Source organism: Somniosus microcephalus, chromosome 16 (assembly GCF_052327205.1).
Source record: "Somniosus microcephalus isolate GS21.2 chromosome 16, FLI_Smic_1.0, whole genome shotgun sequence".
Lineage (NCBI taxonomy): Eukaryota > Metazoa > Chordata > Chondrichthyes > Squaliformes > Somniosidae > Somniosus > Somniosus microcephalus.
This window is the reverse complement of record NC_141002.1, coordinates 74,635,294-74,654,909: the sequence shown is the minus strand read 5'-3', so window position 1 is coordinate 74,654,909 and position 19,616 is coordinate 74,635,294. Positions and strand designations below refer to the sequence as shown.

General features: G+C 40.1%; 1 protein-coding gene and 1 long non-coding RNA gene across 7 annotated transcripts in view; one reads left to right on the top strand and one right to left on the bottom strand.

Moving 5' to 3' along the window:
- LOC147106289 (uncharacterized) overlaps positions 1–19,616 on the top strand; it is a 313,882-nt gene that overhangs the window by 123,584 nt on the left and 170,682 nt on the right. The gene's annotated exons all lie outside the window — the stretch shown is intronic.
- ptprq (protein tyrosine phosphatase receptor type Q) overlaps positions 1–19,616 on the bottom strand; it is a 278,107-nt gene that overhangs the window by 87,889 nt on the left and 170,602 nt on the right. Inside the window, 8 exon segments of the mRNA XM_086009276.1 lie at positions 3,584–3,742; positions 5,509–5,578; positions 7,847–8,088; positions 9,703–9,889; positions 11,401–11,522; positions 14,634–14,966; positions 17,329–17,598; positions 19,164–19,305. Of these exon segments, the coding sequence (XP_085865402.1) occupies positions 3,584–3,742; positions 5,509–5,578; positions 7,847–8,088; positions 9,703–9,889; positions 11,401–11,522; positions 14,634–14,966; positions 17,329–17,598; positions 19,164–19,305 (1,525 nt within the window).

The window sequence follows — 19,616 nt, the reverse complement described above, 5'->3', positions numbered from 1 at the left end:
AAAGATGTCTAGGGAAGGAACCACCGTCAGCTAACGTCCAGATGGGTGAGGAGGAAGAAGAAGGCTCTCTCGCTGGCCTAACTCAGGACGAACCAGAATATTACCATGACCTGTTGAGTGACACTGAATATTACAAGGATGTGGTCTGCCCAGTTTGTGATGAAAACTCCCAAAGTGCTGAAATCCGGATGAAGCACTTAAGGTCTAAGGAACATAGAGAGTTGGTGGCGCTACAGCTGGCAGCCGAGAAAGGAGCTCCGAGAGTTTCAAAAAGGCAGAAAAGAAAAAGAAGAAGCAGAAGATAATAACTGTCTAAAATAGTATCACTTCTACCATCTCAGGCGGGACACTACGAAAGGAGCTAAATTAGTTGAAAAACCGGAAATTAGCAAGACAGCCAGTTGGTTGTAAAAGTCCGCACTGCTGGTTCAACAGGACGAAAGTTCAAGCTGTTACGTCAAGAAAAAGGCTATGGAGGAGTCACGCTAGCCATGTGAACCGGCTACACCAAAGAGATACTGTTTGGAACGAGTCAAGATCAGAGACTGAATCTATGAACTGTTTCCGCAGAGACTGAACCTGTGAACTGTTCCCACCGAGATTATATCTGTAAATTGTTTATATGAAGTTGAAGATATGTATGTTTAACGGGGACTCTGTAAGTAATAAGCTAAAAAGGGAGGATTGTAGTGTATGTACCCGTCTACCTTTAAGGGAACTATTGAATGTAACCGTTCACCTTTAAGAGAACTACTTTAGGTGTGGCACTACTTGTTTGGCTTCTGTATACTGTAATACCGACAGTGACCACACCAGTATATAAGTGTTGTGGCAGGATAACTAGGGCAGATTCGCCCTGACCTTCGAATAGTAAAGACCTGTTTGTTTGTTACTTCTGAAGTCTGTGTATTTATTAACTGCACAACCCACAGACTTTACAGTCCATGTTTGGACCAAGGCTGTAATGAGGTCAGGAGCTGAGTGGCCCTGGCGGAACCCAAACTGGGTGTCAGTTAGCAGGTTATTGCTGAGTAAGTGCCGCTTGATAGCACTGTCGACGACACCTTCCATCACTTTGCTGATGATTGAGAGTAGACTGATGGGACGGTAATTGGCCGGGTCGGATTTGTCCTGCTTTTTGTAGACAGGACATACTTGGGCAATTTTCCACATTGCCGGGTAGATGCCAGTGTTGTAGCTGTACTGGAACAGCTTGGCTAGGGGCGCAGCTAGTTCTGGAGCACAAGTCTTCAGTACTATTGCCGGAATGTTGTCAGGGCTCATAGCCTTTGCAGTATCCAGTGTCTTCAGCCGTTTCTTGACATCACGTGGAGTGAATTGAATTGGCTGAAGACTGGCATCTGTGATGCTGGGGACCTCAGGAGGAGGCCGAGATGGATCATCCACTCGGCACTTCTGGCTGAAGATAGTTGCAAATTCTTCAGCCTTGTCTTTTGCACTCACGTGCTGGGCTCCTTAGTGTAACAAGGGATAGGCAATAAATACTGCATTCCCAGTGTTGCCCATATCTCCAGAAGAAATTTTCAAAAATGCAATGATTTTTCAACCTACACCAGTGAATTTTATATAGAATTACATTGATTTTAAAGCACAGAAACAGATCATTCGACCCAAATGGTATATGTCTGTGTTTATGCTCCACATGAGCCTCCTCCCACCCTACTTCATCTAATCCTATCAGTATATCCTTCTGTTCCTTTCTCCCTCATGTGCGTATCTAGCTTCCCCTTAAATGCACCATGTAATTTTCCTCTAATTGAGTGTTGAGATAACCATTCCTTCTAAAAACTTTAGCTAAGACCAAGTGTAAAAATAACTTGGTACCACTATGAATATATAAACTACTGTATCTATTTACAAGTACAGTAAAGAAGAAATATTTAGTTGTTAAACAAATAGATGTATCTGAGAAGGTCAGAAGTTTCCAAAACTGTCATAGATACAGAGAGTGGTACCAGTCTTACAGATTTGACCAACATTTGCCAGGTACTAGCTGTTTCAACAAATCGCTGAAGAAGCTGCCTTTTACCCACAAAATGAAGTCTTTAATTCAAGAATAAAAATAAAGCATGTTGCTCAACATAATGGCATGGAATTTGTAGTGGGTAATGATGGCGAACTAACAGGGACCTGGGTGTCCTTGTACACCAGTCACTGAAAGCAAACATGCAGGTGCAGCAAGAATGAGAGGGTATCTCATTGAAACGTATAAAATTCTGACAGGGCTAGACAGACTGGTTGCAGGGAGGATGTTTCCCCTGGTTGGGGGGTCTAGAACGAGGGGTCACAGTCTCAGGATACGGGGCAGGACATTTAGGGCTGAGATGAGGAGAAATTTCTTCACTCAGAGGGTGGTGAACCTGTGGAATTCTCTACTACAGAAGACTGTGGAGGCCAAGTCACTGAATATATTTAAGAAGGAGATAGATAGATTTCTAGGCACAAAAGGCATCAAGGGGTATGGGGAGAGAGCAGGAATATGGTATTGAGATAGAGGATCAGCCATGATCATATTGAATGGCGGAGCAGGCTCAAAGGGCCGAATGGCCTACTCCTGTTCCTATTTTACTAACAGCATTCGCCATCTTTACCCCTCTGAAATGGACCACAATTTCAGGATTTAGCGCATGCGCATCTAAACGCAGAAATCCTGAATTTGTGGTCAGTCATTCACTGCTCCGACACTGGCTGCACTGTGGGAACCCCTTCCCCCCACCACCCTAGCTGGCAATCAGTGAAATCAGTGAAACAGATGAAAACTTGGGCTTTTCCATGGTAATATTGCTGTTAAATACCCATTGAATGTTAAGCCTTGTTGGAATAGGTGTAACTGGGGTTTTAACAGAGTATTGACTGCTAAACAAACATTCGGGGCCTGAAAAACTAATTCCTATATTTGTGTCGTGTCAATTTTCTCCATTATGATAAAAATTACAATTTTTAAAAAACATTTTTAAAGTTTGTTCATGATATTTCAACTTGTACTTTATCCCCATATGACAATCTCAATCTTTAGTTCGTTCTCTGTAACATTTTTTAAAATGTCCGGATAAAAGCAGCTTCTCATTTCCTGGTTTCCTGTCTGTGAAAATTCTGTAATGTGATTGGCTGCTTCGACAGCTTGTTGACGTCAGAGCAGAATCGCACTAGGGATTCCCACTACAGAGCGCTGAAGTCAATTGAACGTGAAAAAAGGCCGCTTTCTTTGGGGCCAGCGGCGAACGCAATAGTTTGTTCATTGTGAGAATCCAAATGCAGCTTCACCTAGCATAGCTTCTCCAACACTGATGCTCTTTTCCCGTAGCTCATGAAGTGCTGGGAGCGCTGGGGGATGGAATTTTTAGTGCGCTCAATTTCCTGGCCAGTGCTCTGAAATAGCATCACTCCGCACCGGGAGTGCTTGATCAGAGAATCAGCCCTATAGTACCATCATCAGAACTAGCTCTCACAATGTTACTCTGTTACAATTGAGGCAAATTGATGAACAATGAATTCCCTCATTTTATTTATATTTGTCTGTGATGACTCTTCAATAAAGTTCAGAAAAATAACAAACTCCTACCTCTTATTTCAGTAACTATTACTTGGATTTTCTTGATAGAACCGTGTTCGTCTGTGAAATAACATACAGGCATTCTGATTGTAATAGTTGTGGAAGTGACCTGTAATATTCCATTTTTGTCTAAAGCAGCAGCTGGTTTGAGATTAGGTTTAGGTGGAGCTGTGGAGAAAAAAGGAGTAATTAAAACCATTGTTTGAAATAATATTGAAACTGTAAATACTATGGTTATGTACTGAGTTGTGGGTTCAAGTCCCACTCCAGAGACTTGAGCACAAAAATCTAGGCTGACATTCTAGTGTAGTACTGAGGGAATGCTGCATTACTGGAGGTGCCATCTTTCAGATGAGATGTTTAAGCGAGGCCCCGTCTGCTCGCTCAAGTGGACGTAAAAGATCCCATGGCACTATTCCAAAGAAGAGCAAGAGAGTTATGCCCGGTGTCCTGGACAATATTTATCCGGTGATCAACATCACAAAAAACAGATTATTTGGTCATTATCACATTGCTATTTGTGGGAGCTCGCTTAGTGCAAATTGGCTGCTGCGTTTCCTACATTACAACAGTGACTACACTCCAAAAAGTACTTAATTAGCTGTGGGGTGTCCTGAGATTGTGAAAGGCGCTATTTAAACGCAAGTCTTTCTTTGAGTTCTAGGACTATTAAAATTAACATTTAGTTCTGTAATAGGGCAAAATTACTGTATAAAAATATTAAGTGTATCAAATAAATATATTTGTACCACATATGTGCCATGCGATCTCTTGAGATATCTCTACAATTGTGATGCCATTAAAACGTATGAAGCACTAGGCATGCTGCAATATAATGCTAAACATTATAAAGAGAATATGTAAACATTATAAAGAGAATATGCATAGTTATCAGTATCGCTTAATTATCTCTTGTTGGCTTGTTTTTTTTAAGCTTAAAAATGTTAGAGGTAACCTGTTGGCAGACATTTTGTGTAAAACCTACCTCTCCTGTGATATCATGAAGTTCTGCTTCAGGATGATGGAAACAGTGGAACGTAGGCAGAGTTTACTATTCATAATGTCACAGAAGCAGAATTTTATGACTATATGGCGTGAGAAAAATGTTGAATCATATTGACTTGGCTTATCTTGCATCATTTCAACAACAAAACCACATTACGTCAGTATAACTGCTTCATAAGCATAACAATAATGCATGCTGCACAACATATTGTATGCAATAGTTTGTTCATTGTGAGCTGCCACAATCTTTACAATTCATAGCAATTATTGTATGTATGATGACAAATAGTTAATGTCAACTAAAAAACAATTTTTTGTTGTAGTAAAATATTGACTGTATAATGCTAAAGGGCTTCATATTTCTCTCTTCCAATCAATCTGTATCATCAGTGATCCAAAGAACATTCACTGTAGCGTGTGGATTGTGTTCCTAAAAATTCTTATTATGTCAAACTCAACAGAAGCTTTTACTGGTGTCTGAGGATATGGCATAACTAACATAGAAGGCTGATGCACGTGCATCAATTAGAATATTATGGCAACAATGGCCTCTTACATAGGCAATTGATACATTGCTCCAAGACCTCATTGCCCTTTCAGTCAGTGAAAAAAATCCTGAGACCAACAGAGATGTATGATATTTCTAACATCCTGCATTTCTTATGTGCTTTCGGGAGAAGGCTGTTCACAAATACCATGGCGGGGGACCCAATGTGAAAGAGCTGTCCACATTTGAGGAAATGGTCCAAGGCATTTTAGGTCTTGAGTCCTTGGCAAGGGAGAGAGTTTGAAGACATGCTACTATTGCCCAGCAAGTGTCCTCATATCTATTCTCGCTATTACCCTTACTACATTCTCACTCAGTTACATGCAGGGTATAATCGAGTTGCTTGAGAAGCTAATTGCGTAAAAAGTATCAGAATACCTACCTTTCATATCCATAGTTACTTTCTGTTCTGATGTCTGTGGCCCAACACCAGCTCCATTAACAGCACGGACCTTGGAAAACAAGAATTGGCATTTAAATAAACATAGAAAGGAAGTTCACTTAGACAGATAAACCTTAACTAATATCAAACACATTCTACTGCTAAAATGTGACCTCATTCAGCATCATAGTCCACTTCTAAGGATTAAATCAGAATACTTTGGAATACTATAGGGGAGCTTACCAATGTTCAGTATAATCATTTGATATAGTGAAATGTGCTGTCCTCAGTAATCACATCCCCACTTTCATAAAAAGAAACATAGATTTCAAAAATATCAAAATGTTTGTTGTCAAATACTTTTCTTATCTTGAGAAACCAACATTAAAAAGAACTATATGTTTTTTGTAAATACAGTTACATTGCTTGCAACGAAATTGAGCCTCTCTATTTAGAAAACTATAATATACACAGACTAAACAACACCCCTGTTACGAACAAATACTCAGGTAAAATCACTGATATATTTACTCCGCATGTAAAGTTATCTAAAGAATTATTTTGCTAAACTGTTGGTTTATAATGAGTGTAATGAAAGAATATAACTTTACACAGAGAAAAATATACCCAATAGTCTTTATATACAGCATTACAAAGTATTAACAGCACAAAAACAGGCCATTCAGCCCAACATGTCCATGCTGGTGTTTATGCTCCACACGAGCCTCCTCCCACCGCTCTTCATCTAACCCCATCAACATATCCTTCTATTTCTTTCTCCCTCATGTGCTTATCTAACCTCCACTTAAATCCATCTATGCTAGTTGCCTCAACTACTCCTTGTGGTAGCAAGTTCCACATTCCAACCACTCTCTGGGCAAAGAAGTTTCTCCTGAATTCCCTATTGGATTTATTAGTGACTATCTTATATTTATAGCCCCTAGTTCTGGTCTCACCCGCAAGTGGCAACATCTTCTCCACGTCTACCCTATCAAACCCTTTCATAATCTTGAAGACCTCTATCAGGTCACCACTCAGTCTTTTCTTTTCCAGAGATAAGAGCCCCAGCCTGTTCAATCTTTCCTGATAGGTATAACCTCTTAGTTCTTGTATCATTCTAGTAAATCTTTTTTGCACCTTCTCCAGTGCCTCTATATCCTTTTTATAATATGGAGTCCAGAACTGTTCACACTACTCCAAGTGTGGTCTAACTACATTCTATAAAAAATTTAACATAACTTCTCTGCTTTTCAATTCAATCCCTCTAGAAATGAAGCCCAGTGTTTAGTTTGCTTTTTTATGGACTTATTATTGATCTGTGTATCCTGTACCACCAGATCCCTCTGTTCCTCTACCCCATTTAGATACTTAGGGCTGGATTTTGCCAGCTCTGGGGAGGCGAGTTTGGAGGCGGGACTGCCGGGAAAATGGCAGAATCTGGGGGCGGTGCCCAACCCGCCTCCGTGCCATCTTCCCAGGAGGCGGGAAGCCGTCCTGCACCGAGTCCTGTCTCCTTGGAGGCGGGAAGGGATTACAGCCACTTACCTGCCTGTTACAGGCAGTTAACAGGCAGATAAGAGGATTATCCCCATTTTGCCCACACAAGTGCGGGCTTCCCGAAGGCTCCGAAACCCGCCAGGGTCACTGAGGCGAGTAGTGGGTCTGCGGGGATCGGAGGGGTCCAAAATTGTGCTGTGGAGGTGAGTGATGGGTGCAAGTATGGAGAGGTGAGTATGTGAGGTAAGTAGAAAGTGTTAGAAAAAGTTTACTTACCTTTGTTTCTTCCTGCAGGCTTCAGTCGGTGGGTATGTGGAGAGTCTCGCACCTCTGCGGTAGAGATGACAGATGGCCGATGCATTCTCCAATGCAACAACCATCTAATTTCTGCAAAAGAAAGAGATTTGATGAGGTCTTGAATTCAAGAACTCATCAAACTACAAGAATGTCAGTGTTTGACAGCTTCACAGAGCTGTCAAATGATGACAATTCTACTGTCAAAAATTTTTGACAGATGAAACGTCATACGTTGACGTTCTCTGTAACCGGCTTTTCCTTAATTGGCCTGCTAAACCTGCTGGGCGGGCTTAACAAGGTCAATCAAGGGAAAATAGCGTGGGTTGGCCAGAAGTTGATGGAGGTGGGACTGAAACCCGACAAGTGGGAGTCCCACCTCCAAAAGCTCCCCATTGGCAAAATCCAGCCCTTATTTTCCAAGGAGTATGTGGCTTTATTCTTCCTACCAAAAAGGTATTATAATAATAAACAAATGTCTTTCATAATCTTTTGTTTGACTTTCATCTTTTTTTTTCAAACTGAAATAGTAAAAAGGGATTCTTACCCATATGGTGTATGTGTTTCCACCTTTTAGCCCTTCTATGACAGCAATGAGTGATTGGTTGTTGTCAACAATTTTCAGATTGTTTACACGGATTTCAGAAGTTTCTCCTTCTTTGTAAATAATAGCCTGGTATCCCTGAACATTACCATTTGGCATAGATGGTGGCAAGAAAGATGCATAGACCTTTGTCACTTCATTTGGTATCTTCTGAAGGGTAAAATTCTGTGGTGCATCTTTAGGCACTGAAAAAGTAGGGTTTTGGGAGGTTATTTTGGCAGCCAGAGCTCGATCTTTGAAAAGATATGGAAGGAGGGGGTAATTTTCTGATTTTGCACTCGCGGTGGGGAGCACGATCCACTGAGATACATATTGGAAATTTGGGCACATGCAGTGCATGATTTAATTACCATTAATTTAAATGGTTGGAAAACCACGTACAGTTAGAATTTCTGTTATGCGTTTATGGTGGGCAAGGCTCCTTGCTGGGAGCACAAAGTCAAACAATTACCCTTCATGGTAAATTCACTGATGCTGCAATACCAAATGAGAAGCTGCACTCAAAGCTGTTGTATGGCTACAGCATGGCAGTACTGATTCTGCAACCTATGCTCCCATCGCATGTGGCTGCCCACCAGGAGTGTGAGATTGGTGGGTTTATCCTATGTAAAAATAGTGAATAGGTAAAGATGTAAAGCGAAGTGACATACACCTCCAGCAGCTTAAAAGGAAGATGATTTTTTTGTTTGGAGCAGAAAGATACAACACTTTGGAGCAGCGGACAACATGAATGCAGAACCTACAGCAACAACTACACAAGCACTAAATTCCATTAAGGTGGAAAGCCCACAAGTGACTGTCAGAAAAGCGTCTCCAAAAGCTCCATCCAGCTGTACCTGACAGGAGCGGAGAATCCCTTTATGTATCGCTGCAAAAAGCCACCTCCTGACTTGTACTGCCCGTGGTTGGTGGGCAGGAACAGGAACATGGCGTTAGTTAAGCGGGCAAAGGCGAAAATGAGGTTGGGTTCTAAGTGACGCCACTTGAGCCCGATTTGCACATATGCACAAAACTCCTGCCTGTTTCTGACGGGACCTCTGATTTAAATCCACCTGAAAATCATAACATACATCAAAGCATCAGTATGTCAACAGGACTAACAGCCGCTTCATTTTGGTTCTGTTACCATCCCATTTTTGAGCACAAATGGGCTGGTAGCGAGACAAGAATCACCCCCTATAAACCTTTAGGATGCACATCACTCCCAGCTTTATCAATAAAAATCAAAAAAGCTGCAAATGTTGGAAACCTGAAACAGAAAAACAAAATTCTGGAAACACTTAGCAGGTTGATCAACATCTGTGGAGAGAATAGACAAGTTAACATTTCAGGTGGAACCCTTCGCCAGAGCTCAAAAAATTAATGATGAACAACATCTAAAAAGGATCAGAGCAAAGGGGAGGGGGAGGAAAAAAACACAAAGAAAACTCACACATAGCAGAGAAAAACTAGAATGACATGTAAACTGCTTAAAAGGAAAGCAGATTATTAAATGGCTGAAATGAGACGATAAGAAGGAGCATAATCATAAAAAAGACATTTAAGAGACCCAGATAACGTGTGAATACCCAGAGGTGGCACCTTTCTTCTTTCTTTTATTTCTATTAACCAAACTTCACTCTCATCAGAATCATTCTATATTTTAACTCAGTTGTACCCATCTACTGTTCTATATACAAATAACAAGATTATAACTACAAAACTTAAACTGTACACAAAAATACTATAAAACCCGTCATACATACACATCCTGAAAATAGTTTAAAGCACAGCTTTTGTTTTATATAAGGAACACTTACATGTTTCAAGCGTCCTAACGGTGATTGGTTCACTGGCTTTGCCATGAACTCTGGCCTCTTCCACTCTGCCAGTAAATGCTATGACGATTATAGAGTATCTTGTGAATGGCTTTAAACCAGATATCTCACAGGTTTTGTTCTGTTTCTCTGTTTTAAAAATGGTCATATTGAAGTCCCCACCATCTTTCTGTAAGGAATTAAAAATAAACTGTTGCTGCATTGTATTAACTTTATAGACTTTCTACAGATCTTCCAAACTAACATGCATCTAAGACTAGACATATATATAACATTGCTGTAGTTTGCTTCTGTAATTTTATCTGTTTTCAACAGAATGATGGACTTAGAAACATTGGTTCCATCTCTCAATGCAGTTCATTGAATTAAAGTTACGCTTAAAACTATTTTTGTTCTTTATTATCAATAATCTTGTTAATTTCAATTTTCTGTCTTCATTAAAATCTAAGAGTTGCATCTCTTACTTTGCTACAAAGTATCAATGAAACTGAGCTGAGAAACATTTTGAACTGCAAACAGCTTTTTATCACAATTACTATAGGTCGTGTCGCGATTACTTTTCAATATTTACTTTGCTTCATTTAGATCCATGTTTGATTAGCTCAGCTGTAGTCCATTTACTAGACACTGCTTGTGCTCAATTGCAGCTGCTGAAGTATTTGGTCAGCCAAAGCTGTGTAATGGTGTTACATGGTACACTTTGGCAGATGTGTCTCTAACTCCACTGAGATCTGACCATGACTGAAATTATTGATGCACTAACCAGGCTTTCATTTCCTATACTGACAATCAAAATATTTTTTTCTCTAATCTCAGAAATCATTTGTTAAAACATTATCATGACAATTTAACAATTGTCACATGGAATTGAAGAAAGCATCATTTATTTTCTATAAGCGTTTAAGCTAATATGCACAATTGCAGCATTTATCTTAAAGGAATTATTTATTAAAGTTTAAATTCTTAAAATAAAATTTTCAATGCATGCATTCGGGATGATTTTCCAAGTTTGTGCAGCTGGTGGGAGAGGTTCCCTGCCAGCAGCACTAACTCAGATAATTACCTTCTTTAGCTCCTACAAATTAGCTGAAAACAACTCTATTTGAAAATTAACTATTTCATAGCTTGGTGGCAATTTGATGGGACTGCAAGTCACTGCCACTGAGCTGTAGGGTACAGGTTCACACCAATGATTCACTTTAGGATCCATTCCCAAATTTGGCTATTGGTGGAGGGGAGATGCAAAGTAAAGGTCAGATGCTCGCCCTCACGGAGGGATGGAAAATAGTAGGGAGAGGATTTCTGGACTGCTGGGATACACGCTGTGACAGCTGACTTAAAACTCAGAGGCAGGAGTCGCACAACGGGCACCTCAGCCTATGTGCTAAAAAAGAGGGGGAAGAAAGTAGTAATAAATTAAACAAGGAGTGTGAATTTTTTTAAAGTTAAAAAATATAAAGTTTCATGGGGAAAAAAACCAATTTAAGCTTGAATTACCTACAGTACTGCAATAGCAAGATTTTCAATTCATCCAAACAGTTCATTAAAAATAGAAAATGACTATTTGTTTATTTAAAAAAATTAAGGGCAACTTTGTTGTAAGCAACATTTTTTAAACAGACATGGCACAAAACTCAAATGGATTTCATTTTTTTGTGCCGGTCAAAGCATAGCACTTACCAGTGTAACATCTATTAGATAAGAAGTTGGACCTGTGATAATAGCAGGCTCTTCCCAGCTAATCTCAATGATGTCATAGGATTTTACTGTAGCAGTTACATTTTCAGGAGGGCTGTCTGGATCTGCAGAATAAAATTATTTCTTCTCAAAGAATAGTTCAAGATTAACAATGCCATGCCACACAATACTACCACATTTAAGCAAAAAAAATCAAAAGCATGCATTATCCACATGTAAAAATCATGATTTGATTTGAAATTACGTTTTCGACTGTGGACTAGATGATGTATCAGACATCAATACAGTTGGAATTAAAGCAAACCCACAGACTGCAGCTCTGGAGGAAATAGGGGGCAGATTAGAATGTAGCATGAATCATGACTTCAAACTGCTACCATTAGATTAGACATCGCAGTGATCCATGGAGCCGCAGATCCATAGCCCAGTAGAATGGCATCGGCTGAAATGCATCTCCCTGATAATGTCATCTCTCAGGATAGTACTATAGGTCAGGCCTCTGGCCTTCCCCATCAGGGCACCAAGACAGTGGAACATGGGAGGCAAGACCTCCAGAAATCCAACAGTGGCTCCAAGCCAGGAGCCTGCTGCTATGAGACGAGGACTACTTCAGTGCAATGATGCTTCTGTGCAGCAGGAGGAGCCAAACATCTCTTGCATTCCAAGCCCTCAGGTGGCACTTAGAAGGATACTAGAATAGGTGATAGAAAGGTATGTGTAGGCTTCATGGGGAAGCACAGTGTTAGGAAAGAGTAGGATGATTGTTTGATGCACTTAGCAATTAGTGTATTAAAATAGACTGTGCACTTATGTTATACTTTGTTATTCATGGAGAGTACAGTCATACTGGAAAGGGAGCATTCATTTGGTGCTGGCTTATTGATTCAGGTGATGATTGTTGGCAACGTCACAACAGGGTAAATAGGACTGATGAGTTGTCATGTGGTAAAATGAGTATTCATTTGAGGGAGTGTCTCTTTATTTGCTAGTTGGGAGAAAGAGGTCAGGCAGCGGTGTCCAGGTAGACTAAGTCATGAAGAGAAGACTTCTGAGAGTATCGGCCTTTTGCACCTGTCAGTGAGTACTCCTCTGAGTGGACTCATCATTCTGATGTTTTGAAGTTCACAATCCGCTGGAGCCAGCACCTCCTCTTCAGCCATTTCAAACTGCAGCCATTCCTGGATGGTAAAGTTGTGAAGGACACAGCAGGCAATCACAATTCTGGAGATCGTATTGCATACTGCAAATCCTCATCTGACCTGACCAGGCAGCGGAAGCATGCTTTCAGCACCTCAATGGTCCCCCTTAATCATCAGCCTGGTAACTGCATGTGCCTCGTTGTACCGTTCCTTTGCTTCTGTTCAGGACTGTTGGATTGGGTCGTCAACTATGGCAATAGGGGGTATGGCTTCTTGCCCAGTAATCATCCGTTGATATGGTTTTCTTCCTTAAGAGGTCAGGGAGGACCGAATGCCGGAGGATGAAGGTGTCATGGCAACTTCCTGCATATTGGGTGTTGACATGAATGATCCTGTGAGTGGAGTGGAATCCTTTCCTGTTCACATAGGTGAAGTGAGCTGCTCTCCTTTAAGGGGCATCAGTGACCTGGTGTATGCATGCCCATGCTGCTTCCTGGATTATGTTGCTCTGAGGCTTCTTGAAATGAGTGTAAGTTTTCAGGAAATTCCAGGTGAAGCTATGTTAATGAGCAGCAGAGGGATTATGCAGAAGTTTCACAGAATCAGTGTAAAAGATTGAGGAAATTCGAGCATAACATGAATTTCCTTGAACTTTGGCACTGAAAATCAGCATTTTTCCATACTTACATTGTTGTATCCATGCAAGTTTTCAGGAAATTCTTATGATTTTCAAAAAATGCCGTCAGTTAATAAAATGTACATGAAACAAAAACATTTTATTTCAGGAAACATTTCTTGACTGGATGACTCGAAAATATGCCTTTCATAAGAATTTCAATGAACTTTGGTTGGCACACCAGCAACTGTCACAGTATGATTTAAGGTAGTTTTAAATCAAGTCCAGTAAGTACTGGTGAGGGATACTGCTATATCTCCTCCTTATAAATCATAGTAATTTGTCCTGTAAGAATTCTCTGTCCTTATTCTCTCATTCCTAGATAAGCTGTCCACTTCCTGTTCTGAACACTGTTTCTCTGCTTTCCACAGTAATGCATTTTCTGTAACTAATAACCATAATTTCCTGATTATCATGCTTCTATTGCTGCACTGGAATTTGGGTTGTAACAAAGGTCAAGGGCTTTCTTTACTGCTCTCTCCATACTTGGCTGCAGAAGCTGTAGCTAGAACAGGTTAGCTAGAAGGTAAATCTGGAAATGATATCATTTTGTGACTCATCCTCACAGTAGTTTAGGGCAGTCCGTTAACGGACAAGTCATGCCTGCCATTTGGGTTGATAACCACTTTATAGAAAATATTTGAATTTATATGTCAATCTTTTCAGCAATAAATGCATAGTACATTTTTTAACAGAGTTACATCTTTTTCACAATTATCCAGAGAGTGGTGAACCTGTGGAATTCTCTACCACAGAAGGCAGTTGAGGCCAATTCATTAAATATATTCAAGAAGGAGTTAGGTATATTTCTTAGGGCTAAAGGGATCAAGAGATATGGGGAGAAGGCAGGGACAGGGTACTGGGGAGAAGGCAGGGACAGGGTACTGAATTTGGATGATCAGCCATGTTCTCATTGAATGGCGGAGCAGGCTCGAGGGGCCAAATGGCCTACTCCTGCTCCTATCTTCTATGTTTCTATCCTATGTACTCTCAGTGTTACAGGTAAATCCAATTCTAATATTTTCAAACAGAAAGGAGTGGCTTATTACACAGAAACACAGTATACAAACAAACAGAACAGGTAAAAAGACCCATTTTATATAAAGCTTCACTTCGGCATTAGCTTTTGTGCTTGGGTAATATTTTGCACATTTCATTTCTGTACTTCAAATATATTACAAAGTCATCAAAAATATTTTTCATCAGAGATAGGGGCATGAAAATCCAGAGGGTTTCCTTCAATATCATGTTTTTGTCATTGATGATTAAGCCCTATGAGGGGGAAATTATTTATTTGATGAGGAATGTAACATTTAATTTTAATACAAAATAAATGAACTATCAGCATAATGTATTTACTGCTGTTATAATTTTTGAGAATCAATTCAATCTATACTTACAGCCAATAGCTGTCTTTGTAGAAATCCAAGTTGAATAGTTGCTAAATCCAGCATTTGTACTAGCAGCAACCCTAAATCTGTACCATCGGAATTTCTTTAATCCAGGTACAATTGTCTCCATGGTGTCATTATCATTATCAATGTTATGATCTTCAATTTTCTCAGCTTCAACACAGTCTTGAGTTTCCCAGTCCATGCACAAGGCAGAACGTAGTTGTACAATGATGCTGAAAAGCCTTAAATAGCCAGGGATAATATCTGGGCGCATCCACCGCAAAGTAACAAAGGTTGATTGAATGCCAACTATCTCTAGATCCTTAGGAGCACTCGGGACTGAAAAATACAATTATATTAATCATTGCTTCTGTTTTACCAGCCTATGAAAAATCAATAGCTTTCAATCTGAATAGCATCAAACTAAAATGACTGTCACATCTTTGTGTGTCAGCTTGGCTCAGTTGATAGTACTTTCATCTGAATCAGATCATGGGTTTAAGCAATATGAAACTAGGTTGACACTACAGTGCAGTACTGAAGGAATGCTGCATTACTGGAGGTGTCATCACAGAATCACAGTCATCATCTTTTGATGAATGTGAACTTGAGACTAGTCTGTCTATTCCTGTAGTTCAGGTGTATGTTAAAGATCCCATTGTACTATTTGAATTAGTGGCCAACAATCCTCCCTGAACCAACACCATGAAAAACAGATTAACTGGTCATTCATCCAATTGCTGCGTGCAAACTAGCTGCTGCTGCTTTAACAGTCACTCTATTTGAAAGTAATTAATTGTATGTGAAAGATTATATACATGCTGTAACGATTGCACATCGTTATATGCAAAATATCACTTCAGAGGCATTATTCTATGAAAATATGGTTTGATTGCAAAGAAACTACTCAACACAGAGTTCTTGCTTTGTCCTGACATCAATCAAATTAAGGTAAAGTGCTGGATAATATGTAAAAATTGGCTGGATCGCACATCTCAGTGGAATTCAGTAATTCAACACATTAACTTGATCAACTTGGGTGGACGATGGAAGACACCTTTTGTATTCAGGTGTCACAATTTTCAACTTCAAAGGCCACAAGAGCTATATCCTACACAGTAAGTCTTCATGTATCACTATATACTGCACCTTGTATGGAGATGATAACGTGGAACTCCATAAGCTATTACGAATTCCCATGTAGGACCCAGATGCCATTTTTGAGTACCAATGTCATGTGTCGTGCATGCTGTGCCCAGTGGTACTGAGTGCTAAGTGGTCTAACCAGCGGTCCTTAAAGGGATTGCTCAAGGCTGCTCCTGAAACAGGTAAGTCTTACTTTTTTTAGATTTTTGTGGGGCTTGGAGGAACATTTTCTTGCCCCTCCATCCCACCAACTACTCACATGATCGTCTCTCCCCCTTTAATGTTGAACATCTGGCTCGGCTCAGCTGGATTTCCCGCACCGCACTGACCGCAAGGTACATGTGAGCGCTGGTTTGGCACTTAAAGCCCACCGTCATTATGCAGATAAAGCCCAGGCTAGTGTGGTTGGGAGAGTAGCGCAATCGCTCTGCCCACCACACACCCGATCTGCATTCTACATGAAAATTGACTAATTTGGGAACAGTAAGGAACAGGCAGTACAATCATAGCTGATGCCCGCACCACTCTCTAAATACTGCAGTATAACTTGAGCATCAGTTTGATTAAAGTGGACCAGAACTTTTCAGTTACAAGACTATTTTGGGATTCTTTAAATAGAATCATGCAAGATATCCCCATTTACTTATCATATGAGGTTTTATCAGTGGTATGATAATATCACTGAAATAATTACAACAGAAAGAAATACCTCAAAAGGAAAGACAATTATTTTTCTATTTCTAAAGTCTATGCCATTCTGCCTTGGGGAATCAGAAACATCAATATAAGCAGCTGAAGTTCCATCTAGAGAAGGCACTAATGTTGACAATAGGGAAATGCAGCATTCATCTGGAGTATCAATATGCTCAGTTAAGGTGTTTTGGGAAGCCAGAAAAAAAATCCAGGAGCTAGGTACTGTATATCTGAGAAAGTCAGGAGCGTCATTGCAAAGTCTGTTTTGCTTATGAAGTTATGGTTGTGGGAGGGCAAGCGTAATGCAATCTGTAGTTAATGGTCATAGTCCCACTCCTCTGAATTCTTCGTTCTGCTGCCTCTGGCCTCCTGTGCATTCCTCCTCCCTTTGGCCCATTATATGCTTTGGAATTCTCTCCTTAAATATTAATCACAATGGAACATTGCACCTACCCTTCTCATTCTAATCACACACTCACCTGCTGCTGCCCTCAGAGCAGGCACAGACAGCATTCTACTTTTACCTGCTAACAACTGGAAAGCATTTCACTCTGCTGCTAACTGTTTTCACATTGGAACCAATTTCTTGCACATTACCATTTTCCCATCGAGCACACAAAGGAAATCTTTCCTTTATGTTCTAGAATTCACAGGTCAACTAATGAATGGCAACAGTTCATTTTTACATTGTACTCTGGAAAAGACAACCATCTTGGATTTGACCTAAAATCACTCCAATTCCTATAAAATTAAATTCTAATAAAAATATATGGTATACAGCAAATTAAATACATATTTGTTACAACATCTTGGAAGTTTTCATGGAATAAACACTGTAGACCAAGTCTGATGAAATTCATACCTGATTCTGATAATGTAGTGACAGTGCAGTTTTTGCTTTTTCCTTGGCCCACAGAATTAGCAGCCATTATACTGAACTGATAGGAAGTATTTGATTGGAGTCCTCTAAAAGTGTGTATACGGTCACTGAGAGCAATCCTTTGAACATTATTTTCAAATACAAGTGTATAATAAGTGATAATTCCATCTGATTTTAATGGTGGATCCCACTCGACAATGATCGACTGCCAACTTGACACATTACATTGAAGATTTCGGATAGTATCTGGAACTATACAGTGGAAACACCATTGTAGCAAAGATAAAGACAGGAATGGATTAACAAATTTCATGCAAGTAATTTTTTACCTTTGTGCAAGTTGATTACTATCTATAGTTTATTTTCACAAAGAAGTATTGAAATAATTTAATCTGCAGTAAGATTACAATGTGGGTGAGCAATATTTCCTTTTCTTTGAGAGTGGTCACTTGAAACTCCCTACCTATCATAGACTTATGAGGTATCAGCTGAACAGGTACAGGTACACTATCCCTTATCCGAAAGCCTTGGGACCAGCTGAGTTTCGGTTTTCGGAATTTTTCGGATTTCAGAAGGTATTATTATAAGACTGGGAAATTTGTATTTAATATAAATTTTAAAAGTTCAGGCTACCTCTTGCGACTGTTCCGTGTCTCATTCCCCTTCCTGCTTCTCTGGAAAGCCGGATATCGGCTGACTCCTACTAAGCTGGCCCGCAAATCAGGTCGGGTGTGGGGGGAGAAAAGAATATCGGATGGGCCGCGGTTCAGGTCGGGGGTCGGGGGGGGGGGGGGTGAGAAAAGAATATCGGACAGGCTGCGGTTCGGTTCGGTTCGGGTCGGGGGGGAGAAAAGAATATCGGACGGGCCACTGCAGCTATCGGACAGGCCACTGTATTGTTGGGTTCACTCTCCCGGTACCTCCTTCACACTGCCCGGCTCGGCCTGCAATCTGCTACCCAGGAGGGAACTCTGTGAGCTCTGCCCTGCTCAGCGCAAGTCGTGCGCCACTCTGGTCATGTCGTGCGCACAACTTACGCTGAACGAAAAAACTTTCGGTTTTTAGAGGTTTTCGGAAGTTCGGATAAAGGATAGTCTACCTGTATATAGTTAATTGGTGAACGAGAAACTATGGGCTCAATTTTAACCCCCTGGCCGGGCAGGAGAGTGTCAGGCAAAGGGTTAAAAGTTTGAAAATGAGTAACCCGCCGCGATAATAACAACAGCGATTATCGGGGTCAACGAGTCTCCCGCTATGGAGAGGCGAGAGGTTCGTGAACATTTAAATCAGGGTCCTATAATGCAACTCGGTCCCGAATGGAATTTATTTGCTGCAGCACAGGGTTCTCATGGGACGGCAAATCTGCCAAGGAAATGGTGGCGGGATTGGTCACAACTTTAGTAAAGTGCTTAAAGTTAAGGAGGACTGATATGAATAAAACTTCTGCACTCACAGGTGCTTCCTCAGTTCATTGTGGGCTACGGATTTGCGAGAATAGTTTGTTTGCGATTGTGACCTTCATATTCTACACTTGGAAAAGGAGAAGTTGATTATGGGTGCTACAGCTGCACTGTATTGGACTGAAGAAAAGGAGAAAGAGAAGCACCAGCAGCAAGGGGAGCAGCTTATCAGAATAGTTTCCACTGATGAAATACAGTAAATCAAATATTCAGTCTGAGGATTGTTTTTCTTAAAATCATGATTCAGAATCTAGGAACAAAATCCAATCATTACTGAGTTCAGCACAGTTTTATGACAAAACATATTACCATGTACTTAAAACAGCTGTTATAAAATATCAGTAGAGTTCAACAAACCTGATTCATTTATTTTGAAAATTACAATGTTACTAAATTGATCTCCATTTCCCACTTTGGTAAATGCTGATACACTGATGTAATATTCATGCAATGATTCAAAGCCAGTGAGATATGCTTCATGAAATAATCCCGATATATTCTTGAAACATAAAAGAAAACATCATGAGATATTTTGAGTATTTTATTACTGTATGTTTGAGTATTTTCATTTATGCTGTATGTTTGAGTAGAATGTGGTTTATGTTGTGAGCATAAGTAATATTTATGGTGACTAAGTAAACCACTTGAGTGGAAAATAAAAGCTATTACTTGAGTTAATTGTTAATTAACTACAGCTGTCTTCTCGTGCAATTTAAATCAACCCCGAGAGGGGGTGCACAAGTAAACATGTATTATGGGATTTCTTTTAGTCAAATCAACAACCCCACATAATTTGTTAAGTCTGGATTT